General features: G+C 63.1%; 5 protein-coding genes across 5 annotated transcripts in view; 2 read left to right on the top strand and 3 right to left on the bottom strand.

The window, feature by feature from the left end:
• The window catches only part of CHLRE_01g010880v5 (uncharacterized protein), a 13,986-nt gene extending 12,653 nt beyond the window's left edge, over nt 1–1,333 (top strand). The window contains exon 22 of the mRNA XM_043058299.1: nt 245–1,333. Coding sequence (XP_042928213.1) covers nt 245–592 — 348 coding nt within the window. The 3' untranslated portion in view covers nt 593–1,333. The remainder of the gene's footprint in view (nt 1–244) is intronic.
• Nucleotides 1,334–1,395: 62 nt separating this feature from the next.
• CHLRE_01g010864v5 (uncharacterized protein) lies at nt 1,396–8,807 on the bottom strand. Its single transcript, XM_043058298.1, has 13 exons — nt 8,015–8,807; nt 7,524–7,690; nt 6,308–6,386; nt 6,059–6,168; nt 5,726–5,851; nt 5,260–5,344; nt 4,594–4,705; nt 4,385–4,455; nt 3,904–3,961; nt 3,441–3,538; nt 3,046–3,148; nt 2,684–2,745; nt 1,396–2,356 (listed from the first exon to the last, which is right to left on the bottom strand). The coding sequence occupies exons 1-13, from the start codon at nt 8,504–8,506 to the stop codon at nt 2,261–2,263; spliced, it is 1,659 nt and encodes a 552-aa protein (XP_042928212.1). The 5' UTR covers nt 8,507–8,807; the 3' UTR covers nt 1,396–2,260.
• Nucleotides 8,808–8,927: 120 nt separating this feature from the next.
• CHLRE_01g010848v5 (uncharacterized protein) lies at nt 8,928–13,284 on the top strand. Its single transcript, XM_043058297.1, has 9 exons — nt 8,928–9,265; nt 9,415–9,510; nt 9,970–10,060; nt 10,397–10,443; nt 10,670–10,741; nt 11,148–11,225; nt 11,461–11,500; nt 11,977–12,113; nt 12,404–13,284. Exons 1-9 carry the CDS (start codon nt 9,179–9,181, stop codon nt 12,500–12,502), a joined length of 747 nt encoding a protein of 248 aa, XP_042928211.1. The 5' UTR covers nt 8,928–9,178; the 3' UTR covers nt 12,503–13,284.
• Nucleotides 13,285–13,510: 226 nt separating this feature from the next.
• Nucleotides 13,511–21,137, bottom strand: CHLRE_01g010832v5 (uncharacterized protein). Its single transcript, XM_043058296.1, has 15 exons — nt 20,527–21,137; nt 19,752–19,863; nt 19,553–19,612; nt 19,283–19,324; nt 18,831–18,986; nt 18,544–18,634; nt 18,117–18,300; nt 17,645–17,776; nt 17,300–17,371; nt 16,965–17,085; nt 16,605–16,735; nt 16,375–16,416; nt 16,162–16,226; nt 15,627–15,787; nt 13,511–15,410 (listed from the first exon to the last, which is right to left on the bottom strand). The coding sequence occupies exons 1-15, from the start codon at nt 20,646–20,648 to the stop codon at nt 15,039–15,041; spliced, it is 1,863 nt and encodes a 620-aa protein (XP_042928210.1). The 5' UTR covers nt 20,649–21,137; the 3' UTR covers nt 13,511–15,038.
• A 69-nt stretch (nt 21,138–21,206) lies between these two features.
• Nucleotides 21,207–25,838, bottom strand: CHLRE_01g010816v5 (uncharacterized protein). Its single transcript, XM_043058295.1, has 8 exons — nt 25,042–25,838; nt 24,936–24,976; nt 24,739–24,844; nt 24,373–24,492; nt 23,790–23,993; nt 23,386–23,452; nt 22,759–22,926; nt 21,207–22,210 (listed from the first exon to the last, which is right to left on the bottom strand). The coding sequence occupies exons 1-8, from the start codon at nt 25,105–25,107 to the stop codon at nt 22,104–22,106; spliced, it is 879 nt and encodes a 292-aa protein (XP_042928209.1). The 5' UTR covers nt 25,108–25,838; the 3' UTR covers nt 21,207–22,103.
• Between the last annotated feature and the right edge of the window lie 637 nt (nt 25,839–26,475).

Raw genomic sequence — 26,475 nt, 5'->3', positions numbered from 1 at the left:
AGGGGCACACAGGGGTTGGACACGTGCGGCGGGGAGGGGTGGATGCTGGTGGCTGGGGAGACGGCAAGGAGACCACTGCGGGCACAATACCCCCGTGTCCTACTGCCCTGAAGACCTGAGCCAGCCCTGCTGCGCGCTTGCTTCACCCCTGGCGCCTCATTCTTGCTCCCCTCCCCCCCTGCCCCATCATCATATTCACTGCTCCCCCCTTCCCCTCCACCCTCTGCCCCCTCCCCCCATGCAGAAGGACGACAAGGGCCTGATATGGATGGCACCGCACTCGGCCTCGCCGCCCCCGCCCCTGCAGCAGTACGCCGCACCCTACGCCGGAGGCGGCGCCGGAGGAGGCGGCGGGGGAGGCGCAGGCGGGGGAGGCGGAGGAGGAGGAGGCGGCAGCCCGGCTCCGCCGTGGGCGCGTGCCGGCGCCGCGGCCGGTGCAGCAGGGGCGTACGGCCGAGGTGGCGGGGGCGCGGGCGGGGGCGGGGGCGGCGCGGCGGGGGAGTACGCGGGCGGCATGTCGCCTGGGATGAGGGGTGCGGCGGCGGCAGCGATGGGGCAGCGGCGGGCCGTGTCGGCGCAGCGGCGGCGGTGACGTGTTAACCCCTGAGTCCGCCCCTGGGCCCGGCCCTGGCCCCGCCCGCGTGTCGGCAGTAGCGCCGCCGGGGGGGGTTTGCGCGGTGGAACAGGTCCAGGGGCACGGTCGCCAGGGATCGAGCGTGTGTGTGTGCTTGTGTTAAAGAGCACAAGGAAAACATTGCGCAAAGACAGTGTATGCGATGCAGCAAATGTGTCTGTGTGTGTGTGCTTGTGTGTGTGTGTGTGTGTGTGTGTGTGTGTATCTGCGTTGTAGGAGTTGTTGCGGGGGAGCGGCCTGCAGGCGCGGCTGGCTGACGAGGGGACCTCTCGACCTCGTGAGCTGTTCAGGGACCGGGAAGCGGGGGCGGTGGGGGTGGGGGCAGGAACCCGAGTGGCGCGTGTGGTGGACTGCGTCATACGTGCTGGTGGACTGCGTCATACGTGCTGGTGGACTGCGTCATACGTGCTGGTGGACTGCGTCATACGTGCTGGTAGGCACTGCGGTGTGGGAAACAGTCTGGAGTGTGTCGGAGTGCGAAACTCGCGGCGGCGCGGAAACAATGACACCGGACCGGACGGGAGGCAACGGAGCACACTGGATGATCGGAGCGGGTTGCGAACTCTTGCGTCTGATCTGCTTTCCCTTTAGTAGCTGCTGACACGGACACGATGTGAATGTCTGGTTGCCTGATACGGAACACGAAAGGGTGGGTGCAACGATGCGTACTGCGGACTCTGAACGCCTTAAAAACAGAAGCCACCCGGACGCGCCGCAGCACAACTCCGCCACAGACCGCCAGACCGCCGGAAGGCCGCGGCGCGCAATCGCGCGACGCGCGACTGCCGTGATGCACAAGCTGGTTCTGCTCTTTCACAGTGCCTTCTTGTACACGGTCATCCCCTGCTGCTACTTCTCTGCTACCTAGCACACGACCGCGACGTGCATGCGGCACTCCTCACCGACCTACACTCAATTGTTTGCCATCTGTTGGGGTCTGGGAATCAGCTGCAGCCTACGGGACTTCACCAACCTGCCTTAACCCTGTCCCATCGCACACCAACATACACCCAGGCAACACGGCGGCAAGGGATGAAGGGACCACCTACCAAGCCCCGAAGCCCGCCAGCCCACCGCGGCGCCACCACGGGATTGGGTGCCACCACCACGCCCCATCCCAGTTACAGCTGACAGCAGCACCCCCGACAGCTACCTAGCCTTCCTGAATCCCGAGCATGACCACTCACTCGCCACTTCTCATGAGGAACACAAGCAGGCACTGCCCCCCGCGCCCACAGCCCCGGGCCCCTGGCGCACTGCGCCCCTGCTGCCCTGCTGCGCTGCTGCCCTGCTGCCGTGCTGCGCTGCTGCCCGGGGCGCCCACTCGCCAGAGCTGCTTTACGGTAGTCCCAGGCTTGTGCCGACCCGACTCTCACGCACTCTGTGCAGAGAGTGTGGGCGAGAGCCTGGCCTTTAGGGCGGTGCTGCCTGTGGCCCCTACGGCCTCTAGGCCTGCTAGCCCTCTACAGCCCTCCCACTGGCCCTCCCTAGGGCTCTGCCTCCAGGCTCTCCCTAGGGCTCTGCCTCCAGGCTGTCGCCCACCGCCCTCCCTAGGGCTCTGCCTCCAGGCTGTCGCCCACCGCCCTCCTTAGGGCTCTGCTGCCAGGCTGTCGCCCACCGCCCTCCCTAGGGCTCTGCCGCCAGGCTGTCGCCCACCGCCTGTCGGCCGCGCTGCCGCAGCACCGCCGCCATGAAGCCGCCCAGCTCGCCGTCCATGACAGCCTGGGGGCCAGGGGGGGGGGCGAGGGGGCGAGGGGGCGAAAAGGGGGGGGAGGGAGTGCGGGTGTGAGTGCGGGTGTGAGTGCGGGAGCAGAAGGTGTGTGTTGAAAAAAACAACAAAACGAAGCCCGCCCATGTATGTGTGTGTGTGTGTGTGTGTGTGTGTGCGTGTGCGTGTGTGTGCTAGGAAGGCAGGGAGTGGGCGGGAAAGCGGCATGGATGGGGTTGGAGCTGGTAGTCACATGGCCCCCTGTGCTCTGTGGGCTGGCTGGGTCTTGGTTTAGATTTGTTGGGGTAACCAAACTACCCGCCCCTCCCTCCCCCCAGCACCTGCACGTCCGACGTCTCCGTCCCCGTGCGCGTGTCCTTCACCAACTTGTACGGGTGGAACACTGCAGGTGGGGGCGGGGGAGGGGTGGGGTGTTGGTGCGTGAGGGGTGCGTGGGGGCCGTGGGGCCGCAAGGACAGCAGCCTCACCACAGCAGCCCTGCACACGGTGTGCGTGGGTGTTACAATCTGCGACAGCTCCCATCCGGCTCCCCGCTTCTTCCATTGGCGGCTCACGGCTGTTTGCCTGCCACCAGCCTGCCCCCCCCCTGCCTGCCCCCCCCCTGCCCCCCCGCCCGCCTTCCCCTTCCCACTCCCCCTTGCCCTGCTGCTGCTGCTGCTGCTGCTGCTACTGCCGCTCGTACCGTAGTTGCGGATCTGCTGCCCCCACTCCGCCTTCACCAGGTCGCCGCGGATCTCCGCAACCCGTTTGGCGTTCTGCTCCTGAAGCACCACCAGCAGCCGAGCCTGCAGGCGGGGGGCGGCGGGGCGGGGGGCGGGGAAGGGAGGGGCGAAGGGGCGGGCGAACGAGGGGCCGAAAGAGGTGATGGCCACAGGACATTGGGCGGTGTAAAGGCCTACATCCGGTACGTGCGCACACCTTCCACCAACCTACTTGGCTGGATTATAACTACGCCCCCTCCGCACGCCCCCCACACAACTTCATACACACATACATACACACAGGCGCGCACACGCACATGCGGTGCACACACGTGCACACACGCGCCCATACACCCACACAACCGCCCACGCCCACCTTGAGCAGGTCCAGGGCAATGGCCTTGTTCTGCGCCTGCGACCGCTCCTGGGTGCACTTGACGGCCAGACCGGTGGGCACGTGCAGGATGCGCACGCCTGCGGGCGGGGCGGCGGAGGGAGTGGCGAGGAGTGACGCGGTGTGTGCCAGCCCAAATTAAACCGAACCCAATGGTGGGGGGTGGTTGTAAATACAAGCCCAAAATGGGGGGGGTGTTGCAAGGATTGGTACAGAGAAGTGTAGCGAAGTAGACAGCAGGTGTGGTGTTGGGGGGGGGGGTTGACTTCACCTTCATCTCAATGCACTTGCACTCATCATACCGGTATCAACGAAGGGCCACAGAGGTAAGAGGTCGTGGCAGACAAGGGGCGCACAGCTATCCTGAAAACCACTTTGATGATCACTCCACACACCCCGATGATTACTGCCCACCCCCGTCACGCCTGCCTGTCCGCGCCCGCACCTGTTTCCACCTTGTTCACGTTCTGTCCTCCCTTGCCGCCCGAGCGCATTGTCGTGATCTGGGAATCGTTGTTGTTTGAGGGTTACAAGGTTAAACAGGATATCAGCAGGGAAATCAGGAGGCAGCAAGGCGAGTGGTTGGGGGGTTGGGGCGTGGGGTTGGGGGTTGCAAGGATGTTTGGGAAAGCGGTACAGGATGCACTGGTGTTGCGTGGCGGCGAGAGTCAGGTGAGGTTGGGGTGGTGGTGGCGCTTGTGGGGCCAAGGCTGGGTGGGTGGTGGGACCGGGCGCATGGGGGTGACACCATCGGAGGTTGTGACAACCCAAGAAGACGTGTCGCCTCACACACACACGCCCCACCACCCAAAACACACACGTCCCCGCCCCCCGTTCCCCCTTGAGTCTGGGCTACACACACACACACACACACACACACACACACACACACACACACACACACACACACACACACACACACACACCTCCAGGTCCTTCTCATTGAGATCCAGTTCGGGCAGGTCGTCGGGACCCAGCACCGGCATCACGTCCACACCTGGCAGGCGGCGGCAGTCAGGCAGTTGGCAGTTGGCGGGCTCGCTTCGAGGAGCCAGGCCCCGCTCCCTCCCCTCCCCCTCAACTCCTCCCTCCCCTCCCCTCCCCCCACTGCCCTCCCTCCACTCACTGCCCTCACCCGCGAAGCTGGTCTGCCTCAGCCCCTTGGCGTTGAAGGGGCTGTTGCGCACCAGCCGGTGGGTGCCCTTCTCGCAGCGCAGGTAGCCGTAGGCGTGACGCCCGCCCGTGATCTGCGGGGAGAGAGAGGGAGTGGGAGGGTAGTTCATTCCAAAACCCAAAATAGACCATAAGACCATTACTGGCCCCAAGATCCCCAGGAGGGAGGAGGGACATGGACAGAGTTGTTCTGGAGCTGGATGGCGTGCGGGAGGGCGGGCGCGCAGGAGGGTGGGCGCGGGCCGTGGGGCATCAGACGGGTCCCAGTGCGCACCCTCCCCCCTGACCTTGAGCTTTCGCCCACTCGTGCAGCCCCCGGCTGCATCGTGGCCGTCGCCCTCACTCCCCCTGATCCCAGGCCATCGCCCCTCCCGCCGTGCCACCTCCCCACCACCCATCTCACCGCCCCCCCCCAGCCTCCCGCCTTTCCCCCCTCCCCCGACCCATTCACTGTGCAGCCCAGCGCTCTGTGGCCGTCATGCCGGGATCTGCTTCTAGTAACCCCATCCCCCCCCCACCCCCACAGCCCTCTCCCCCCCCCCCACCCCCACAGCCCTCTCCACAGCCCTCCCACCCCCAGCCTCTCCCCCCCTTCCCCCTACCCCCTCTCCCCCTAGCCCCCTCCCACCTCCAGCTCCACGCTCTTGACGCCCGCCTCGTCGCCCGCCGCCCGGTCCAGCACCGCGACCTGGTAGCCGCCCGCCTCAGCCCACCTGAACAGCAGAACACGAAGGAGGAGGGGGAAGGGGGCGGCGGCGGTTCGATGTGGGGAAAGCCTGCGGCTGGCGCCCTTCTAGGAGCATGGGCATACCTCTAATGGAAATGGAAATGGAAATGGTGGCAGAACCTTATCCAGCCCCGAATTGAGTGCCGCTCCGTTGTCAAGGCATCGGCCACGCTCTGCTCCTCGCTCTTTTGAATTGGGGTCGGTTTAGTTTCGGCTGGTATCTACAAGCCCCCCAAAAAACATCCTGTACGGCTTTTCCAAACATCCTCGCAACTCCCCGACACACACACACACACACACACACACACACACACACACACACACACACACACACACACACACACACACACACACACCACACACGCACCTCATGTACATGCGCTCCAGCATCTCCGCCCAGTCCATGGCGTCCACCCCGCCCGCGCCCGCGCTGATGGTGAGGCGCGCCCCGCGGTCGTCGTAGGGGCCGCACAGCAGCCGCCGCAGCTCCCAGCTGTGAGGGGTGTGTGTGTGGGGGGGGTGGAGCCGTGTGGGGGTGGAGTGGCATGCATGATTGGGTGGATTTGTGTGATATGTGTGTAATCGAGGAGCGCAGGGATCATTCGTGAATGTGCATGTCTTGAGGGGAGGTCAATAAACGCAACACACACACATACACGCACCCCCCCCCACACACACACATACACATTCACGCGCGCACCTGTCCAGTCCCGCCGCCAGCTGCCGTAGCGCCGCCAGGGCCTCCACCGCAATGCCCGCCGCCTCCCCGCCCAGACCGCCGCCAGCGCCCCCGGAGCCGCCGCCGCCGCCCTGTGTGGGTTTTATGGCGAGGCGGTGACTGACAAATGTCGTGTGGCAGATATGCACCCGTCACGCACCCGTCACAGAAAATCCTGCGTCTAATCCACGCACATACGTATTGGTTGCCCTTTAAACCAAACCCACCAACCTCGGCTTCAAGCAGCTCCAGCGCAAACGCCGCCTCCTCCGCCCAGCCACTGAACCGCTCCAGCTCGCCAATCTCCGACCTGGGCCATGAAGTCACACGTCACGTGTCACATGGGGTTAGCTTGCGTGTGTGTGTGCGAGTGAATGAGTGGACGCGGACGTGTGTCCTGCCACACGCCGCGCCCTTCCATCGCCTTCCACCGAGTCCCCAACAAACAGACACACGCATACATACACACACACACACACACACACACACACACACACACACACACACACACACACACACACACACACACACACACACACACACACACACACACACACACACACACACACACACACACACACACACACACACACACACACACACACACACACACACACACACACACACACACACACACACACACACACACATGATTAGCTACATACCCGGCTCCATAACCGCCGCCCGCCACGGACGCCTATGCAGCCTAGCGATATTTATTTCTTCGTTGCCTCTGACTCGCCCCCCTTTTTCCGGGCATTCGTATAGTTAGTGGGATGTGTGTTAGGTCGCTAGGTAGCATGCCTGTTGCACGCCGCCCCTCTTCACCGTTGCCATTTTGCATGCCCGTGACACTTCTGTGCTGCCGCCCTATGCTTTTACTTCTCTCTCTCGCTTATAGGTAAGAATGGCTATGGACTGTGGACGAGACGTCGGGGATTAGGCGTGCCCGGTAAACGTTGTAGCGCGTCGCCGACGCGGAGCATGGCAGCGCATGCGGGCGCACCTCGGAGACGAGGCTGAATGCCAAACGCCCGGGTAGGGGGTTCCAGGCAACGTATGCGGGTGAGTATACTCAAGGTGACAACTGGGGCAACATCGACAAACGCGGAGCTCGGTAACCGGCATCGGTATTTGTTGGTAACTGCGCGCGCGTGTATGGCGGAATTTTGTTCCGTTTGATTCTTTGTTTAACACACACACACACGCACACACACACACACACACACACACAAACAAACAAACAAACAAACACACACACACATACACAAACAAACAAACAAACACACACACACACACACACACACACACGCGTGCGCGCGTGCACGCATGACAACCTACACATGTAAGCGGCAGCTTAGTAGTGAGGACCCCGCGGCGCTTCCCGGTTTGGTTGTGTCAACCCACGCGCCCAGCGCCACCCCCCCCCCCAGCCCCCCTCCCCCACCTCAGCACGTTGATCTGGCTCATGAGCGCCTGTGCGCGCGCCGGCTGCGCCCACAGCGCCTCGCCCGCCGCCGCCACGTCGTGCTCCAGCGCCGCCAGTCGGGCGCGGCAGCCGGGCAGGTCCGCCACCGCCCGCGCCTCGGACAGGCGCGCCTGCGCCTCCGCCACCTGCACGTGTGTGTGTGTGTGTGTGTGTGTGTGTGTGTGTGTGTGTGTGTGTGTGTGTGTGTGTGTGTGTGTGTGTTGGGGGTGGGGGGGGGGTGGGGGGAGGGGGCGGGTGAGGGCAGGCACAAGTGCAGAGGAAGAGGATGACAAGAAGAGGATACAGGCATGAAGGAAAGAAGAGCTGTGTGGAGCTGAGGAGGAGGATGAGAGGTAGGTGAGTGAGGAATCACCACTGAGCCAGGGACGTAAGTTGGTGTGGCTTGGGCCCCAGAGGCACAGACAGCATCGCACAGCCGACATGAATGCTGTTGTTGTCATGACACGCACCCGGCGCTTCAGGCCACCCAGGCCCTCCACCTCCACCGCCGCAGGTGAGGACGCGGTGGCAGCCCCGCCGGCATCCGCTGACGCGGGCGAGGCAGCTACAGCCACACACCGCCCCGGCCGCAGCGCCGCCGTGTGCAGCCGCCGGGCGCTACAGCCAGTGGCGGCGGCGGCTGTAGCTGCTGCTGTAGATGCAGCTGTAGCTGGGGATGCTGATGTGCGCAAGGATGTCGAGGGGAATGCTGCTGTTGCTACTGCGGTTGTCACGACCCAGCCTGCCCCTGTCCCTGCCTGCGCTGCTACTGCCGTTGCCAGGGAACGGCGTGCCGCAGCTACTGCTGCTGATGCTGTCCCTCCCCCGAAGCCGCACGAGCCGCGGTGGCGGCGAGCTGCCATGTGCGGTAGTCGTGACAGCGGCAGTAGCAGTGGGCTGGTTGCTGCTACAGCCCTCATCGCGGCCGGCGCCGCTGCCGCACTGGTGCCGGCCCCGGGCATTGCACACAGTCTGGTAGCGCTGCAGTGCCGGAAGCTGCTACTGCCACTGCAACCGCTGCTTGTGCTGGCACAAGCGGTCGTAATCATGCTACTGTTACTGCTACTGCTGCTGCAGCTGCTGAAGAGCGAGGCACGCAGTGGGCTCGCGAGGGAAAGGGCTGGCGATGTCGCCACGGCGGAAGCAACCTCCCGGGCGCCAGCGACACCACAGGTGCCGCCGGCTGAAGTTTGGCGAGGCGCGAGACCGCCGCGCGACGCCACGCACGCACCGCGCTGTGGCGCAAAGCCTAGAAACGATGGATAGCTCACGATTGCTGCTGAAAGCGGATGGCGCAATTGCTTTGCCAAGGAGCGAGCGCGCATTCACACGAAGTGCAGTGGTCTTTCGTTGTTACATTGACAACAATGCGTGCGTCATTTCATAGCAGCAAGCAACATTTCCTCGCAATGAATTGGGTCTGTGTCATGCCAAGACAACCCAGGGCGGTGCAGCGCCCATGCATACACTTGCATTCTAAAAGCCTGGCAACTCATTTCGTGCTGCAACTTACTTGATTGAGCACGCAACATATCAACCTAATTGCAAGCAGTCCTCGCATGGCCACGGCGCTTCTATTTTCCTCTTGCTCGCGAAGGGTCGGGGTGCAAGTCTTTGCACGTAGTGCAAGCACAATGGCGGACAAGCCCATTGCAGCCGCATTACAAGATGTGCTCTCTAGGATGAAGCAGGCGACGGAGCGTGCAAACCGGACCCACCCGGTGAGTGCAGAATCGACTGGGTTTGGCGCAAGCTGTCATTCTCATGCGGCCGCCTCCATGTTTTTCCACAATACAACCGTGTACGTGACAAGCAATCAAATCATCGGCGTCGGTGGCCCTGTCATTGAACCCCCTCCTACCTGCTCCAGGTTCGGCTGGTGGCGGTGAGCAAGACCAAGCCCGCGGAGGCGCTGCAGGAGGCGTACGACGCCGGGCAGCGCGTGTTCGGCGAGAACTACGTGCAGGCGCGTTGCGTGGCGGTGGGGGGCTAACTACGTGCAGGCGCGCTGCGTGGCGGTGTGGGGCTAACAAGCATGGTGGTTGTGGGGCGGGGAGGGGGGTGCTGGGGTGCTGTGGGGACTGCGGGCACAACGGGGCTGTGGGGGCCAAGCGGCTCTGGGGCTTGCTCTGGGGTTGCGGCTTCGGCAGGGGTATGGGTTGAACCCCACACACGCGCGGAAGGGATGTGTGCTGGGTAACCACAAGAATAGCAGTGTGCGTGTGTGTATGCGTGCCGATGAGTGAGTGCAGGTGACTCCGCCCGCCACTAGGTGGCTGCAGAGGCCGCCGTCATGCCGTACAACCGCACACACACCGGCACGTCTCCTGCCCACTAACACACAAGGCCACCAACCGCCAACTCCTTCCCTAACCGCCACCCCCGTTCCCCCTCTCTCCCCCGCCTCCTTCCCGCTCCCACACAGGAGATGCTGGACAAGGCGCCGGCGCTGCCGGGCGACGTGCAGTGGCACTTCATCGGCCACCTGCAGTCCAACAAGGTCAAGGCCGTGCTGGGTGGGTCATGGGAGGCGTAGGGAGCGGGTGGTGGGGAGTGGGGGAGGGAGAGGATTGGGCAGTGGGTTTGTGTGTGTGTGTGGGGGGGTGCGTGTATATGCTGGCGGGGCGCAGAGGAGACGGTGCCGGGCTGCCGGCATTCATTTGGTGGAAGGGCCGATGCGGCGATGAGCATGTGGGCGTGTGATTCATTCAGTGGGTGATGGGCATATTAGCGATAGACTTGGGGGCGCAGCAGCCGTGAGCTCTCTCACCCCAATCCCCACGCCACCCGCTGACCTCAACCTCACCAACACCAGTACGCTCACACCCACATCGCACCCACACCCAATGCAGAGGGTGTGCCCAACCTAGCGATGGTGGAGACGGTGGACTCGGCCAAGGTGTGTGTGTGTGTGTGTGTGTGTGTGTGTGTGTAGGGGGGTTGTCTGTGTCTGTGTGTGTGTGTGTGTGTGTGTAGGGGGGTTGTCTGTGTCTGTGTGTGTGTGTGTATGTGCGCGCGTGTGCGTGTCTGTGTGTGCCTCGTCGCCGGTGCCGTGTACGGTACATCTCCCTGTCACCGGCAAGGCAAAGAAACAGCGCTCGCACGGACCCACCCCACTCGCGCAGCTCGCCGACAAGCTGAACAAGACGCTCGAGACGGTCAGCGGCCGCACCGCCCCGCTGGCCGTCATGGTGCAGGTGAGGCGCCCCCCGGGGCCTCGGGGCTTTGGGTTTGTGCGAAAGAATGGAAGTTTGGCTTCCAGTCAGATGCTGTAGTTAAGTATAGTAATATACGGGTTTTCAGTCATGCCTGGCGTGACGTGGAGTGAGCTTGCGCCGCGTTTGCGCCGTGTGCCTGGCCCCCCCCTGTGCATTTCTGGGACAGCCCCATCCACCCTCCCCACCCCACCGCCCACCCACCCGGAAACCGCCCGCCTGCCCTCCCCAATCCCCGCCCTCCCCAATCTCCCCTCCCCAACGCGCCTGCTATACTGCGGTACTGCTCCTGGCTACGCCTTCACCTCTTAAATACTCTTATATGTGTTCCCTCCCATTCCCCATTTCTCCCCCCTCCCCAATGTCCCCCCCCCCAATCTCCCCCCAGGTCAACACCAGTGGCGAGGAGTCCAAGTACGGTGTGGAGCCGACCGAGTGCGTGTCGCTGGCCAAACACATAGCGCAGGTGGGTGCGCGCGGGGGAGGGGGTTGCGCACCTGGTGTGCGGCGGCGTTAGGGGGCAGGTGGCGTGTGAGGGGGCATAGGAAACAGAAGGAGGGCGGTGAGGGCGGGGTGTGGGCGAAACGGCGGAATGGAAGTGCAGGGGGGGGCGAGACCAAATCACCTGATATCAAAACTCAGCACCTGCCCAGTGTCCCAACCCTTCTCTCTCCCCTGCCCTATCGCCAACCTCCCCACAGAACTGCCCCAAGCTCCGACTAGCGGGGCTGATGACCATCGGTGAGAGCGGCGCAGGCGGCAGGCGGCACTGGGGAGACCCCTGGGGGGATCGGGGTGTAGATGCCAGCCCAAACTAAACCGAATCCGATGCGAAAGAGCGAGGAGGAGAGCGTGGCCAATGCTTTGGCAAATGGGGGGCTGTGGGGACCGAGGCTGCACTGGGGGCGTGGCTTGAGGCGGGGCTGCGGGCTGGGGAACATCGTGGGAGGGAGGGGGGGGCTGGGGGCTGGGGGCTGGGCAACACCGTGGGGGTTGTCTGGGAGCAGCTTGCTCCCGGGGCCCCCTTCCCAGGCCCCCTGACTGGCTGCACCTGCAGACCCCGCTTCTTACCGGGAGCAGTAACACATATATAACACACACACACGGCTTGGTTCAGTTTGGGCTGGTATTTGCAACCCCCCCTGTACCGCTTTTCCAAACATCCTTGCAACCCCCCCCCCTCCACACACACACGCACACACGCACACACGCAACAGGCATGCCCGACTACTCCTCACGGCCCGAGTGCTTCATCTGCCTGTCGGGCTGCCGCGACGCCGTGGCGACCGAGCTGGGTCTGCGGCCCGAGCAGCTGGAGCTGAGCATGGGCATGAGCGGCGACTTCGAGCAGGCGGTGAGGAGCGAGGAGAGGGAGGACAGGGAGGAGAGCGAGAGGAGAGGGAGGAGAGGGACGAGAGGCAGGAGGGATGGTGGTGGACAGGGGCAGGGGCAGGGGGCAGCGGACGCCTCTCCTTGGCACCTCCTGCCAAGGGAACCCCTGCCAAGGGAATCCCTGCCTCCTGCCCAATCCAGCCTCAAATTTTGCGGCTCTTCAGGGCTCGTCCTCCTCTCCCTGCCCCCAGCCTTTCCTCTCCCCTTGCTCCACCGCCACGCCCCACTCCCACGCCCCTCCCCATGTGACAGATTGAGATGGGCTCCACCAACATCCGGGTGGGATCCACAATTTTTGGAGCGCGCGAGTACAAGCCCAAGTCGCCGCCCGCTTCGCCAAAGAAGGAGTAGGAGAGGAGTGGCCAGGGGGGAGTGGCCAGGGAGGAGTGGCCAGGAGTGCGCTGGAGTGGGTGCTTACTAGGAGTGGAGCGATGAGAGCGCGAGGCTGACCGCCCGCGGGAGTGGCCGTGAGTGTCTTGCAACGCCGTGCTAGGAGAGCGATGAAGGGGGCATACACGCGTGTGTGTGCATGGTATAGTTTCCGCACGTGTGTGCTCCGTTTGGCATGGGGCTTGATTGGGCCCAGCGGGATGGAAGCTGCCATTTGTTAGTTGCCACGGATGGATTTGGGTTGATGATTCAAGGCCGGCAGGTGCCGCAGACCTGTAGATGCCTGTAGATGCCAGGCCTGTATGACAGACAGGCTATGTAGTGGTCCGAGCCGGGGTGCCTGAGGCCCCAGCCTCGGGAGTGCCGGGGCCGGGGTGGGTGGCAACAGGTGCCAGTCAGGTAGAGAAGTGGGCGAGAGAGTGCGAGAGCGCTGTTGAGCGAGAGAGTGCGAGACACAGGGAGCGCTATCAATCTGTGTGTTGCGAGGTAATGGCAGGAGTGGGATTGTTGGTGGTGCTGCTGTCTGGCGTCTGAAGTCACAGGGACTCACGTCTTCTACAGCGCTTCCAGGTGGTTGACAGAGGCTAAATGCGTAAAGCGCATGACGGAGGAAAGTGCCAGGGGCCTTGGGGCTGCTGGGGCACGGGGTGGGCCAGCAGAGTCCTCGCCCACGCGCGACGCTCTCCACGAACACGCTTCCATACCACCAGTTCATTTGGACAGTTTTGTAACGCACGCCCCCGCTGCAAGGCGCTACGCCTGTTGTTTGCGTTCCAGCGTCCCGGCTTGGGCCCACTGGTTAGCCAGGCATAGGCTGATCATGGGTAGGTGGGACTGGCGGGTCAAAACTCAAAAGCCCTGCTGGTCATATGTAGGTGCCAGCTGGGCTGCAGCACTGCAGCACGGGGGCCTGCCGTGTCAATGCACGCAGGTGCCAGTGTCGCGTGATGCATTTGGGCACACGTGCGCCGTGGAAGTAGTTTACATGCACATGCACACGTGATGTCCACACCCTTCCATCGCAATCCGTATGTACACACGTGTCCGTCCCCGCCTCTGGGGAGACGGCGATAGAAACCATGGAGGCCCCCAAATCCACATGACGAATGTTTGCGGCAATGCAAGAGGGGGGTCGGCCTGAGTGTGCGAGCACACACGGACCATCGTATGCTGCCGAGGCCCACTCAACCCGGGTCCGCCCTCGTGGCGGCAGACGCAGGTGCCGCCACATCTGAAACCAGCAGCGCAGCGCTGCACACCCGCATGCATACATGCATCCAAACAGGAAGTCCGGCACGATCCTATCCCATGCATGGCGCCACACCAATACCGTATATACCTGGGGCTCCCAGCCCGTTGTGCCGCACACTTATGATCACAATGGGATGCTCACGGTGCTCTTGCCGGCGCCACACCAGACGAAGCAGCCTAGCGTGAGCGCGGTGTTATTGCGTGCGCGGCCAGCGCAGATGAAGGGTTCGCATTTAACAGTACAGAAAGCTCCGAGCCCATTCGCAAAACCATTTCACCAAACAAAGCCGCAAATATTTATCAGCTGTTCCATTTATCCAGGAAAACAATCCAGCAGGCTTCGCAAGTTCTGCACGCGCGACTCAACACTCTGGGGCTTGGGTGGAGGATCAACGGCGTAGCGCCCGCACCCTCACCTCCCCCCACTTACGGAGCACGCACCCATACACAGAGTCACAAAAGGTCCCACTTCCTACTGGTTTTGTGCACGCCGCCGACAATTTCCATGGCGGTTTATACGTCGTGGCAATTTATGTTGGAACTAGCGCGCACACCTCGCTCACGCAGCCACCTGCACGCGGCTGTCACGCCAGCTAGCCACAATTCCATGCTTCAACATCGACGGCCCAAGTAATCAAAGTGAGAAAGAGATAGAAAGGGAAGGCAGGCGGAAGGAGGGAAGACGTAGAAGGCGATTGAAAGCAAAGAGGAAGTAAACCCGCTGCAACCTGCCCCCCGCGGCATTATGTATTATGAGGTCGGGGTGTTGCTTGATCATTATTTTCCATCATCAGGGCTTCACACGACAAATTGCCACGCCACTGACCCCAGCAGGACCCATCTTGCTCACACACCAGCCAGTTCCCAAAATAAGCGGTTGGCCCAGTATACCGCGTCCATCCGCGCCCATCTCAAGTGCCGTACCACGTAAACCACCAAAAATGAAAACCAGGTTCAACAATCACATCAGCTGTGCCATTTGTCAAGTGTATTTTGGTGCACAAGCTCTGCGCGCGTACCACCGTATCGGCTCGCCATGAGACATGGTGTCAGCTGCGCCGGTACCTCCCTACCTCTGCCGTACGTGCGCGTATCTTCTCCGTGCGTGCGTGCGTGCGTGCGTGCGTGGATCCGTACGTACAAACCATTTTGCATATGTACACGTGTGAATGCCCTCTGCAGTGGCGCGTGCGCATGCACATGTGCACGCGTGCGCATGTGTTGGTGGCGTTGCTAGGGTGGCTGCTCACACCGCCTGATGGTGCACCTCATCCTGCCCCTCCATCTCAATGTTCTCATCCCCCTCCACCTCCTCCTCCTCCTCTTCCTCCTCCTCCACCAACTCCAGGACCTGCTCCTCCTCCTCCTGCTGCTCGGCAGTAGCAGTAGCTGTGGCATCCTTAGCAGTAGCAGCAGTAGCGGCCGTGTCGGCGGCACCCAAACGGCGGTGGCGGCCCAAGCCCCCAAGGCCGCCGCCGTTGATGACCTGATTAATCTTGTCGTTTATGTTGACAACGGGCGCGGGCGTGGGCGTCAATATCTTGGTGATGTCAACGCCGGTGACCAGGCCCTTGCACAGAATGCTCGTGCAGGGCGGCGGCGGCGAGGGCGACGGGAGCTGTGTGTGTTTAGAGCGAGCAAGGCGGGGCAATTGAGTGAGTTGCGTAAATGGTTGGTTATGTGGCCGTGGCTGCCTTGACCGCCGTGGCTGCCTGGAAAGATGCCTTAAGTCAGAGATGTGAGATGTGATGGCCGGAGGTTGCTTTCATCTACTGATCGCAAATGCTAAGCTAGATATCATAAGTGTACCACCCGTTTAGGTTGCGGAACTCACAAGGTCGACAATGTTGATGCCGGGCCGGAAGATGTCGATGTTGCAGAAAATGCCGCGGCACGGCGCCGGCGGCTTGGGCGGCGGCGGCGGGCAGCGCGAGGACAGCGTCTCCGTGAACTGGAAGGTGGGGGCGATGGCTGTCTGGTGCAGCCCACACGGGCCTGCGCGCACGAAATAGGTCCGAATAGGGGGGGGGGGGCGAAGGTGTGAGGGGTTGCAAAGACGGTGCAGATGGCGGGAGGGCATGGGAGGGGTCAGGTGCGTGTGTGCAGGCACGAGGGCGGGTGGCGCGTAGGTGTGCGTGATGAGGGCACGGTGCGCAATGCAGGTAAGGAGCGAGGGGACGGTAGCGGGTCACAGCACACGCCCTGCTGCGTGCCTAGCTAACCATGCCGCATAGTTCGCTGCCTAGCCATGCCGGTTAGGTTGAGGCGCAGTTGCGCACGAGATGAATGCAACAGCTGCTGCCCTCCCTGACATTCCACTCCACTCTTTTCCACTCCCCTCCCCTCCACTCTTTCTCCATTCCACCCACCTGCGGTGCTGCCCTGCATGCGCACGCGGATGTAGCCAAACTCCCAGCCGCCCCACCCAGTGCCCCTACAGCAGCAGCAGTAGACAGCAGCAGCGGCGGCAGGTGAGCAGGTGAGAGCAGCTCCGCCAATGTTAGGTTATTAGGTGCATGTAATGGCTGGTTGGTGGCCTCAACATTTGTGGGCGGCAGGGGGTCGGGCGGGAGCTCGCTCACCAGGAGTTGCGGATCAGCCAGTGCGGGTTGGCGCCGGTGGCACTGCGGAGGGCGGGAGGCAAGGAGGCAAGGAGGGAGGGAAATAGGGAGGCAGGAAGGGAGGGAAGCAGGGAGGGAGGGAGGCGCACAGTCAGGCGAGCAAGGACAAGCGAGCCTGGGGAGGCTGGAAAGGATGGAGCAGAGGCCCAAGCGCGGGGCAGTGCAACGCGACCATGGCCGGGACTACTCACGTGTACCCCACCGCGACCATGGCGTGGTTGTGGCAGGTGCCGCAGGTGTTGCTGCTGTAGTAGCCGCCCGTGTACCAGCGGAATGAGTCCTCCACACAAAAGTAGATGACGGTGGGACCGATGGCCACCCACTGAGAACGGCATGGGGGCAGCGGCAGGGCGGCGGGCAGACATCAAGACACGGCAAGCAGAAGACACAAGTAGCAAGGCGGGGGGTTACAGTCATGATTACTTAAGAAGTGAAGGCGTACCCAGGAACAGGGGGAGGGTTGGGGAATACCGCAAGGCGCGCATACACAAACGCACGGCGGTCACACACAGAGTCACGTCCGTCCCTCCCGGCCCCCCTAGGGCACGCACCCGCTTGAGCCTGTCCTCGCTGGCCGCGGTGCTCAGGTAGAAGGAGCGGCCGGTGGCGATGCGCTCGCCCGGGCCCGGCATGCCGCGGTTGCAGGTGCCCGTGGACTGGGTGTAGGGCCACCTGCGGGCGTGTGCGGGGGCGGGGGCGGGGGAGTTACATTCATGATTGATTTTTTTTTTATAAAAGTGAAGGTGGGCGGTTGGGTGCGCGTCTCCTGGGAATGCACCGGCGGTCAAAGGTCCAAGTGCAACCCGAACGTGAGGAAGAAGGATCCGGCCGGCCGCTCTGCCCTCCCGCCCCTTCCCTTCCCTACCCCTGCCTCCCTCAACCTCACCAGCGCTCGGTCATCTGCTTGCGCTTGTACACGTAGTCCAGCGCGTCCGTGCTCCAGCCGCCCGAGCAGCCCCTGGGGCGGCCAGGTGGGGGCGAGTACCGTACTTGAGAGTGACGCCGCCAGGGGACAGGGGGCAGGGGCTAGCTGGGCCCGTGAAACGCACTCCGGCAGCCACATCAGCCACATCATCCCACACCGTCCCACACCACCCCACATCATCCCACATCCTCCCACACCATCCCACGTCATGCCGCATCGCCCATTAGCAGTGTAGGCCGTCCCGGCAGCCTTGTCGCTATACTCACTTGCTGCCTCCGTACCCCTCGTCCTTGTCGCTATACTCACTTGCTTCCGCCGTACCCCTCGTCCTTGTTGGCGCACGACACCAGCTGCTGCTCCGACAGGTCCAGGCTGTCGCAGGCGGGGCCGGAGCCGTAGCGGATGAGGTAGTTGGACTCCAGCGCGGCAGTGGCGGCGCTGCACATCATGGGGAGGGATGTGTGTGTGTGTGTGTGTGTGTGTGTGTGTGTGTGTGTTAAAAAACGAAACGAAACCTGTGTGTGTGTGGTGGTGGGGGGGTTACATTCATGATTAGCTGAGGAAGTGGTAGACCCTAGGCCATCTTGGGGGGTTACATTCATGGTTGTTTAAGAAGTGAAGGCGGGTTTAGGAAATTGCTTGGCGGGTGGATGTGGAAATGGCAGCACCTAGCATCCAACCCCCTCTGCGGTCAGGATCGATCTGGGCGTCGGCTCCGCCACACACCACACACGCTCCGCCACACACCACACGCACGCACAAACATACAGTAACTCACAAGGCCCAGCAGCTGCCGCAGCCGCCCTGGTTGCGGATGGGCGTCACTTTGCCCGCCGCGCGCCAGTCCACCACCGCGGGCGGCCACGACTGCTGCAGCCGCCGCCCGGGCCCGCCGGTGGCGTCACCCCCCGGACCCGCGTCACCGGGTCCCACGCCGTCAGAGCCGGGGAGGTCGTCCGCGCCTGCGCATGATGGAGAGGAGCGTCGCCAAAAGAAAGCCACGCACAATGCGTCATGCGGTCATGCGGTCAAGCCGCTGCTCTATGGCTACCATATATACCGACACCAAACTCGTGTCGTATCCCGTCTTCCCTGCCACCTTACTTCCCTCCCTCATCATCCCGACCCCACCTTGCTCCTGCTGTCTGTTCACTGCCCCTCCCTGCCTCCCCCCTCCCTCCTCGCCCCTCTGCCCCGCCGCTCACCCGTGGGCATGTCCCCCAGCGAGCCCACGTCCATGAGCTGTTGGCGCTGGAAGGTGTCGAAGTCCGTGTCGCAGTAGGCGTTGCAGCTGGCCTGCGGGGGCGTCGGGCGGCGGGGAGGTGAAGGCAGGCAGGCAGGCAGGCAGGCAGGCATTGTGAGTGTGTGTGTGTGTGTGTGTGTGTGTGTGTGTGTGTGTGTGTGTGTGTGTGCGTGCGTGCGTGCGTGCAGGCGTGTGGGTTCGGGGTAGGTGCATAGGTAGGTGAGGCGGCTTGCCCATACACGCACGCACCGTGAAGGTGCTGGCGGCGTCCAGGTTGATGCTGGCGATGGTTTGCAGGTTGGTCTCGAAGGCCTTGCGGGCCACCAGCGCCTGCGTGGGCGTGTACTGCTTGCCGTACGCCGTGGCGAACTGGTCAAACATCTTGTTGACCAGGATGGCGCTGCCCTGAAGGCGTGAAGGCAGGTGCAGGCGCACGGGGGAAGGGCAGCAGGTAGGGGTAAGGCAGGCAGGGGGAAGGGCAGGTAGGGGGTTACACAGCAGCCAGAAGGGATGAAGTGTACACGTAGGGTGCCGCATGGAAGTTGGCTTGAGGTTTCACAGGCGTATCTCCTCTGCGCCCATCTGCGATCCCTCCCCACATACACCCACCCACCCACAACCACACCCACCCACCCACCCACCCACCCACCCACCCACCCACCCACCCACCCACCCACCCACCCACCCACCCACCCACCCACCAGGTCTTGCTTCAGCTGCAGCGCCTGCGTCTTGGCCAGAGCCTGTTGTATACGTGTACATACGCGCGTGTGTGTGTGTGTGTGTGTGTGTGTGTGTGTGTGTGTGTGTGTATGTGTGTATGTGTCATCAATGAAGAAGCAAGTGATTGTGGCCGGTGAGGAAGTCGGGCGGGGGGGGATGTAAGTTGCACTCGTGCCTCGGCTGAGTCATGGCTGAGTCATGGGCTCATAGCTGAGTCATAGCCACCCCGCCCGACCCGCCCCGCGCACCTGTGTGTTTCCGATGATGAGCCAGTTGTACATGTCGGACAGGGGGACCCTGAAGTTGCCCTGTGAGGGGAGGGGAGGGGCCGAGGGGGTCACAGGCGGAGGGCGCCGGGTGCGGGTGTGAGAACGGGTTGCTTGATAAAGATGAGGCCAGGGACAGAGCACCAGTTCCCCTGCGCCCCAACCGCCCAACCGCCCCCACCTGCAGGTTCTCCAGCACGGCCCCATTGAGTTTGCCGATGATGTTGAGGTTGGCGATGGAGCCGGGCGTGTCGGTGCTGGGTGCGGGGGAGGGCTTGGGGCTGGGCTTGGGGCTGCGGGGTGCAGGCGGGAGGCAGGGGGCAAGCCGCACGAACACACGGGCGGGTGACAGGGGAGGGGTGATCAGTACCGGGAGTTGGGCATAGGCGAGGTTCGTCGCGGGTAGGTAGAGCTGGGTAGAGATTCTCGCGTGCCCCGGTGGCTTAAGTTTCAAATGCTATAATGTAGATAAGAGCAAAAACAAATGGAGCCTAGCGAGGCATGTAGGCGAGGAGGTTGTGAGGTTCCTGGGGAGCGCGAACAGAGAAGCGCGTTGGCGGTAGTGGGAGGGTGTGGACGAGGGTGTGGGCGCAGCACGCGGTGGTGTGGACAGGGCGGCAGAGAGGTCCTTCCTACAGCTGGTTGATACTGCATTCCCTCAGGTAATCCATGCATGTATTCTGCTGACGGTCGTGACTTGTGGCGCTCAGAGCGCGAGTGCCCCTCTGGCGCGCAAAACCTTTCGGGGCCATCAACTGCCGACGGCCGAGTTGCGGCGAGAGCAGCGGTTAGCTGCCCCGAGCCCCGAGCATGCTGTACGCATGAGCTCGCATTCAACAGCTCCACTGAATTAACATGCACCTCTGGCGTTCTCGACAACCAGGAGGCAAGGTAGATGCTTGTAAGTGCGACGGCCATGCCCCTTGGCGCCCTGACGGCCAATAGAGCCCACTGACCTGGGCTTCTTAACCGGCTTCGGCTTTGGCGCCCGCCTCTTCTTCTTTGCGTCCGCGCCGTGCAGGGACGCAGAAGCCAGCAAAAGCACTAGCACGATGGCCAGCGTAACACGCGCGCGCATGGTGGCGCTACTGTGCAAAAGGGGACTGGTATTTTGCGAACACGGCGGATACAGAGGCGGGCACCACGGAGCGCCTGCTTGAGACTGCCAGCAGTGCACAGTCACTTCGGTGGTGGGGCCTGCTCGGCCGTCAGGAACATAAAAAGGATGAGTTCACTCGAGCATTATAGGCGGCGGACAACCGGCTTATATGTGGAACGTGTGGGATTCTGCGGCGACCCGCTCGGCGCGTTCTCGCATGGAAGCGATTGCCCGAGCCCTCCGACTCCACATGCGCTTTAAACCTTCATGGAAATGTTGTAAATGCCATTGATTATCAGGCTTATCCCTGAAGCTGGAGAAGCCGACGTTCGGTTCTCAGCATCCCCGTCATTTGCGCTCCAGCGACGCCACCGTCAGCGATATCCCCGCCTGATGCACGACATGACTGTCCATAACATACAAAGTATCTGCATGTGTGTTGGGGTTGCACGCCTACCCGGTTTCGAGTTAACACGACAAAGGGCGGGCGTTAGGCACGCTGTCGGAAGCGGTTGGGACCCGGCGCCAGCTCCCCGCCGCTAGTCTGTCAGGTTCCGAGCGCAAGTTCGGAAGCTCAGACGTCAAGTCATCAACTTTGAAGTCGTGCCATGCAGTTCATGCACCTCGAGTTATAGGCGACGCGCGCTACGTCTTGCTCTCTTGTGCTTAGGCCACCGTACGTACCGCCCGTGCGAAGGATCTCCGAACTCAGGGAGGGCCACAACAGATCATCCGTCCCACACGGGCACGGTTCCCTATGACTCAGCTGCAGCATCAACTTCGTTCTCATGACACACAAGACATCGTACCTCCAACTCCCTAGGTCAGTATGTATGTACGATTGATGCTTATTGTTGTGGCTGTCCCTTTGGTCCGGCCTTGCCCCTGGGTTTGCATGTAGGGAGTGCAAGTTGGTCCGGCGAGCCCCGAGGTTGTTGCGTAGGCGCGTAGGTGGCGGTAGCCAAGCAGTGCCAGTGAAGCCTCCCCTACCGCGCCTACACTGGCATTTGCACGCGGGCTGCATTTGTAGGGACGACCAGCGGCGCAGGGTTCAGGAGGGGTGGGTGGGTGGACTACTGCAATGGGCACGCAGAGACATTGCCTCAGGGGGGGGCTTCCCATAAGCACGTGAGCACTCCAATGCCCCCACCGCCCCCAACACACCGCCCCCAGCTGTCACCCAGCCGTGACCCAGGCATTGCCGGTCAGACGGCACCGGCACTCGAGAGTCCTTGCGGGTGTTCGGCACATTGCCTCCGAAGTCCACCGCCTGCGCCCCGTTCGTCCGCCTCCGCCAATCACGCCCCCCGCATCCGCCAGACACACCGACAGCCCCACACCCCAGTGCGCACACCCTCAAACACGCATGCAGGCATGCTCTGTTGTCCCTTCGCATGCACCCCCACACCGGGAACCCCCACATCGACACGTCCACTACACGCGCACCAGCTCCGCAAGCGCCGTCACGGCCGCCAGCGAGGTGCCGGCGGCGTTGGCCACCCCCGCGCCCGCGCCCGCCTGCTGGAAGCCCTGGAGCTTGTCTGCGAGTTAGAAAGTACAAGGAAAGCAAAGCGCAAAGACAGTGTATGCAATGCTGTCAAGCTTGTCTGTGCGTGTACGTGTATGTGTTTGGGGTGGGGGGTGGGGGGCAGGGAGGTCGGGATGGCGCGGCACCGGATGCACACAACATAGCACAGGCACACACACACACACAGGCACAGGCACAGGCACACGCACACGCACACGCACACGCACACGCACACAGCACATACAAGACACTCAGACACACACAGCACATACAAGACACTCAGACACGGAGGCGGTGTGGGATTGGTGTGAGCGCTGTCTGGGCTGCGTCGGCCAGTCGGCGCCCTTGCAGCAGCACTGGCACCGAATGACGCATCCCACGGGGCTCTGCAGCAGCACTCGCTTAGCGGCAACCGCCCGCCCTCCCCGGCTATATGAAACCAGCCCCAACCACACACCAACCACGAACCAACCACACATGCCCCTCCAACACACGTCCTGCCCTCCCACCTTCCTTCAAGCCCACCACCCTCACCCCCCGCGCACCCACCGCCCCGCTCACCTGCACCCATGCCTCCACCCATGCCTCCTCCCGCCCCCGCTCCCGCCCTCAGCGCCGCCGCCCGCGCCATCAGGTTGGCGAGGTGCTCCGCCGCCGCGGCCACGGCACGCAGGGTGGCCTTGTGGCCGGCGGCGGCGGAGGACAGAGCCAGGTAGTCGGAGGCGTCGCCTGCGCGGACGGGGGTGGGCGTGTGTGTGTGTAGGTGTGTGTGTAGGTGTGTGTAGGTGTGTGTGTAGGTGTGTGTGTGGGTGTGTGTGTAGGTGTGTGTGTGTGTGTGTGTTGTGTGCGTGTGTTTGGGGGGGGGGGGGTCGTAGATAGCAGCTCAAACCAAACCGAACCCAATGCAATGGGGGGGGGCGTGTGCTGAAAAAGCACAAAGGAGGGGGTCGACACTGTGCGTGCAATATGCAGCAAGCGTGCGCGTGTGTGTAGGTGTGTATAAGAGGGCATCAAGGAAGGAAGCAGATGCGTGGGGGAAAGAGAACCGTATGTGTGTAATGTTGGGGAGGGGTCGACATTGTGCGTAGCATGACAACACGGCCCCACCCGCCCGGCCCCACCCCCACCTCCGCTCCGCGCCGCCCCGCCCCGCTCCACCCAGCCAGCGACCCGCCCTACCCGCCCTACCCGCGGTGATGATGTGTTTGTCCACGCGCTGCACCTCCGCACGCAGCGCCGCACACCGCTGGTCCACCTGCGGACAGGGCGTGCGCGCATGTGTGTGTGTGTGTGTGTGTGTGTGTGTGTGTGTGTGTGTGTGTGTGTGTGTGTGTGTGTGTGTGTGTGTGTGTGTGTGTGTGTGTGTGCGTTGCCAAGGGAAACGGCCGGGCGTGTGTGGATGTCAAGATGTGTGGCAGACGGCTGTGTGACCCACACCCCGCGCGCCGGAGCAGCCGCCGGAGCCCCCACACCCCATTCCCGGCACGGCACGCCCCGACACGCAACTCAACCGCATGCACACGCCCGCACACACCAATGCAGTACACAAGCGCCACGGCACTCGCACAAGCAGCACCACCAGCAGCACCCACCTGCTCCAGCTCCCCTTTCATTTGGGCGATACGCGCCAGCAGCTCCGACTCGCACTCGCCCTCAGCACCCGCCGCCGCCGGCGCCGCCTCGCCACCCTGCCGCGGTCCCGCCTCCTCCTCCCCGCCTGCTGCTGCCCGTGTCGGCGTCAGCGGCGGCTGCGCGGCGAGCAGTCCGCCGCCCCCGGGCAGGTGCACCGGCCCCACCTGCTGGCGCGTGGGTGTCATAGAAGGTGGTGTTAGGGGCGGCCGGTGGCAGATGAGTCCGGGGTGGTGGTGCGGCCCGGTGGTGGTGCGGGTGGACTGGCACCCTCGTGTGCCCCGGCCTTTTGCCCGCCCAGGCTTTTGGCCCGCGCTCCTTAATCTGCCGTACATGCGGCCGCCAGCTGCCCCCACACCGACCACGCCACCCGCACAGTCCGCCAGCCCACCCGCGGGCGCAACGCCCCGCAGCCTCCTGGGCTCCTGTTGCACTTGGAAGTGACCCCCCCCGTCCTCCTCCCCCTCGTCCTCTTCCCCCTGTTCCTCCCCGCGCTCGTTATTCCCCTGACATCAATGCCCCCCTCTCCCCCCCGCCCGCCCGCACCTGCGGCACCGCCACCTCCACGTGCGGCCGGAACACGCCGCTGCCGCCGCACACCGCCTCGAACAGACCCAGGCTGGCGCCGGCCTTGGAGGCCAGGCTGTCGTACAGGCGCTGGGTGCCCTGGGGGTGGTATGAGGTGTATGTGGGGGTTGGGGTGGAGGGAAAGGCGTGGAGCGGGCGTGTGGGGCGCAGACGGCACATGAGGGTTGTGAAGTTTGTGAAATTTGTGAAATGGGATTGGCGGGATGTGAGTGGTTGGTCGGCGCCTCTGTGAGTACAGCCTTGCGCCCCATGGGCCCGCGCCCTAGGTTGCACGCCTGTGCAGCGACCCCCCGAGGCGCCCCGCAGCTGCCCGCTGCTGCGCACCTGTCCCACGCTGGCTAGGACGGGGTCGTCGTGGGAAGCGCCTGACGGCCCAGCGTCGCCATTCTCTTGGCCTGTGCCTCGCTGCGCCAGTGCCGTCGAGACGCAGCTGCAGACGAGGAGATTTCAGCGGCTCAGCGAGCAATACCAGCTGGATTTTTTGGTGAGCTGCTGGCTAGCAGCCGGTCGCTCACGCTCACCTGTAGAACGCTTCGAGACCGTCTGCGCAGTAGTCCAACACCTGGTCGCCAGCGCACAAACTGAGCAAAGTCCTTGGGAACACTACGCATATCATTGCAGGCGTACCAGGTTATGCACATCCTCCGCAAACGCTTGGCCCGGCGCTGGCCCGGGCAAGTTGTCAACCTCCATGTGCCCTCCTGTCTCTGCAAGCGGTTCCCTTGAGCTGTCCATGCTACACTGTATGAGGGCCTGTCTGTGCCAGTTACTGGAAAGACGTGACTTCAGAAATGGCGGAACAGCGACGGTGTTTTAAGGTGAAAGTCTGTGACAGCTTCGCCTACTCTATCAAACAGCGTACACGCACGTCTTCCAGTAATATACAGCACTTGAATGCACACATGGGGCACGGAATCAGGGGCTCGGCGGTGACCTTCGCGCGGGTCGCCCCAAATTCCGCGATCGGCCAATGGACCCTTCCTGGCCCAGCCCTCCAAAGCCGGGGCGCATTCCAGGGACAACTTCACCATTCAGATACATATAGTTGTAGCTTATCAAAAGCAGCGCTGCTGCTCAAGTTGTAGTTATCATTTTTACCGCCTACTTTCACAACGGTCGTCAATGTGGAAGCAAATGTTGTTCTACATCTATCACCTGAAGAATCGGGCCGCCTGTTTATGAGCTAAGTTTGTGGACCGTGTTGTTGGCCCCGGCTTCTTAGGGCTGGGTCGCTTGGCCCATCAGACCCATCATCCATAGTAAAAGGTCATTCTGGAGGGCACCAACGAGCTTGCGGGCGTCCTTGAGGGCCTTGGGCCCGAAGGAGCGCGATGGTGGCCAACGCGGGCGGAGGAACGGGCGCGAGCGGTAGCTTCCTAGCCCCTCAGGTACGCGATAGACGGGGGCTGGCTCGCCTCTTGCGCATTCGGGTTGGGATCAGTGACTTGGGGCCTCCCGTAATGGCTATAGCGCTTACGTCGCTCCGGGCGTCTGCCTGGGCCGTGCTTCCTGGAAGAGGACTGGCTCGCCCACGCGGGGGGGCGGGGATGAAGGCGCTACTGGGGGGGGAGGTCGCCCGGCGGGGGGTGAAACTTGGAAAGCAGGATGGTAGCTTCGTGGGGATGTCATGTTTGGCCGTGAGTCGCCCAAGTCTGTGGAGTGGTGGCTGCTGATTGGGGGGGGGGGTTTGCCGGTGGCGGGGTGGAGACAGGCAGCTGGCGCAGGCAGGGGTAACGGCAACGGCAACGGCGCCTGCTGGGGTGGAGACGAAGGGACGGCACGGCAGCGGGGTTGCTGGGGTAGCCCGTCCCTGGAAGGGGGTTGTGGGGCCTCGCCGACTCATGCCAGGGTGTGCCAGGGTGTGCTGGGATGGGATGGGGCACGCGTGTCCCCTGCCGGACCCCATCCCTGCCGGACCCCATCTCTTGACGTGTGCCGGCCTGCCGGGCTAACCCGAGGGAGGGCGGTGCCGGCCGGCTGCGTGGGTGGCGAGGCGAGGCCAGGGTTGGGAAGGGAGGTTGGAGGAGGCTGGCAAGGAGGGTGAGGTCGGGCTGCAAAGGT

Source organism: Chlamydomonas reinhardtii, chromosome 1, assembly GCF_000002595.2.
Source record: "Chlamydomonas reinhardtii strain CC-503 cw92 mt+ chromosome 1, whole genome shotgun sequence".
Lineage (NCBI taxonomy): Eukaryota > Viridiplantae > Chlorophyta > Chlorophyceae > Chlamydomonadales > Chlamydomonadaceae > Chlamydomonas > Chlamydomonas reinhardtii.
Note: the sequence above shows the minus strand (reverse complement) of the source record. Positions and strands in the feature narration are given on the sequence as shown.

What these genes read in the sequence shown, in the direction of transcription:
- CHLRE_01g010864v5 (XM_043058298.1), bottom strand. Translation starts at nt 8,506, where the DNA reads ATGCCCGGGGCCGGCACCAGTGCGGCAGCGGCGCCGGCCGCGATGAGG. An exon ending in TGGAGCTGCTTGAAGCCGAG is followed by an intron (nt 6,169 to 6,307) that starts GTTGGTGGGTTT and finishes AAACCCACACAG; the next exon opens with GGCGGCGGCGGCGGCTCCGG. An exon ending in TCAAGAGCGTGGAGCTGGAG is followed by an intron (nt 4,706 to 5,259) that starts GTGGGAGGGGGC and finishes CTCTCCCCGCAG; the next exon opens with ATCACGGGCGGGCGTCACGC.
- CHLRE_01g010848v5 (XM_043058297.1), top strand. Translation starts at nt 9,179, where the DNA reads ATGGCGGACAAGCCCATTGCAGCCGCATTACAAGATGTGCTCTCTAGG. An exon ending in GTGCAAACCGGACCCACCCG is followed by an intron (nt 9,266 to 9,414) that starts GTGAGTGCAGAA and finishes TACCTGCTCCAG; the next exon opens with GTTCGGCTGGTGGCGGTGAG. An exon ending in TGGCCAAACACATAGCGCAG is followed by an intron (nt 11,226 to 11,460) that starts GTGGGTGCGCGC and finishes ACCTCCCCACAG; the next exon opens with AACTGCCCCAAGCTCCGACT.
- CHLRE_01g010832v5 (XM_043058296.1), bottom strand. Translation starts at nt 20,648, where the DNA reads ATGCGCGCGCGTGTTACGCTGGCCATCGTGCTAGTGCTTTTGCTGGCT. An exon ending in AAGCCGGTTAAGAAGCCCAG is followed by an intron (nt 19,864 to 20,526) that starts GTCAGTGGGCTC and finishes TGCACCCCGCAG; the next exon opens with CCCCAAGCCCAGCCCCAAGC. An exon ending in ACGCCGCCAGCACCTTCACG is followed by an intron (nt 18,635 to 18,830) that starts GTGCGTGCGTGT and finishes ACGCCCCCGCAG; the next exon opens with GCCAGCTGCAACGCCTACTG.
- CHLRE_01g010816v5 (XM_043058295.1), bottom strand. Translation starts at nt 25,107, where the DNA reads ATGGAGGTTGACAACTTGCCCGGGCCAGCGCCGGGCCAAGCGTTTGCG. An exon ending in CGGAGGATGTGCATAACCTG is followed by an intron (nt 24,977 to 25,041) that starts GTACGCCTGCAA and finishes GCTGGCGACCAG; the next exon opens with GTGTTGGACTACTGCGCAGA. An exon ending in TGGAGGTGGCGGTGCCGCAG is followed by an intron (nt 23,994 to 24,372) that starts GTGCGGGCGGGC and finishes ACGCGCCAGCAG; the next exon opens with GTGGGGCCGGTGCACCTGCC.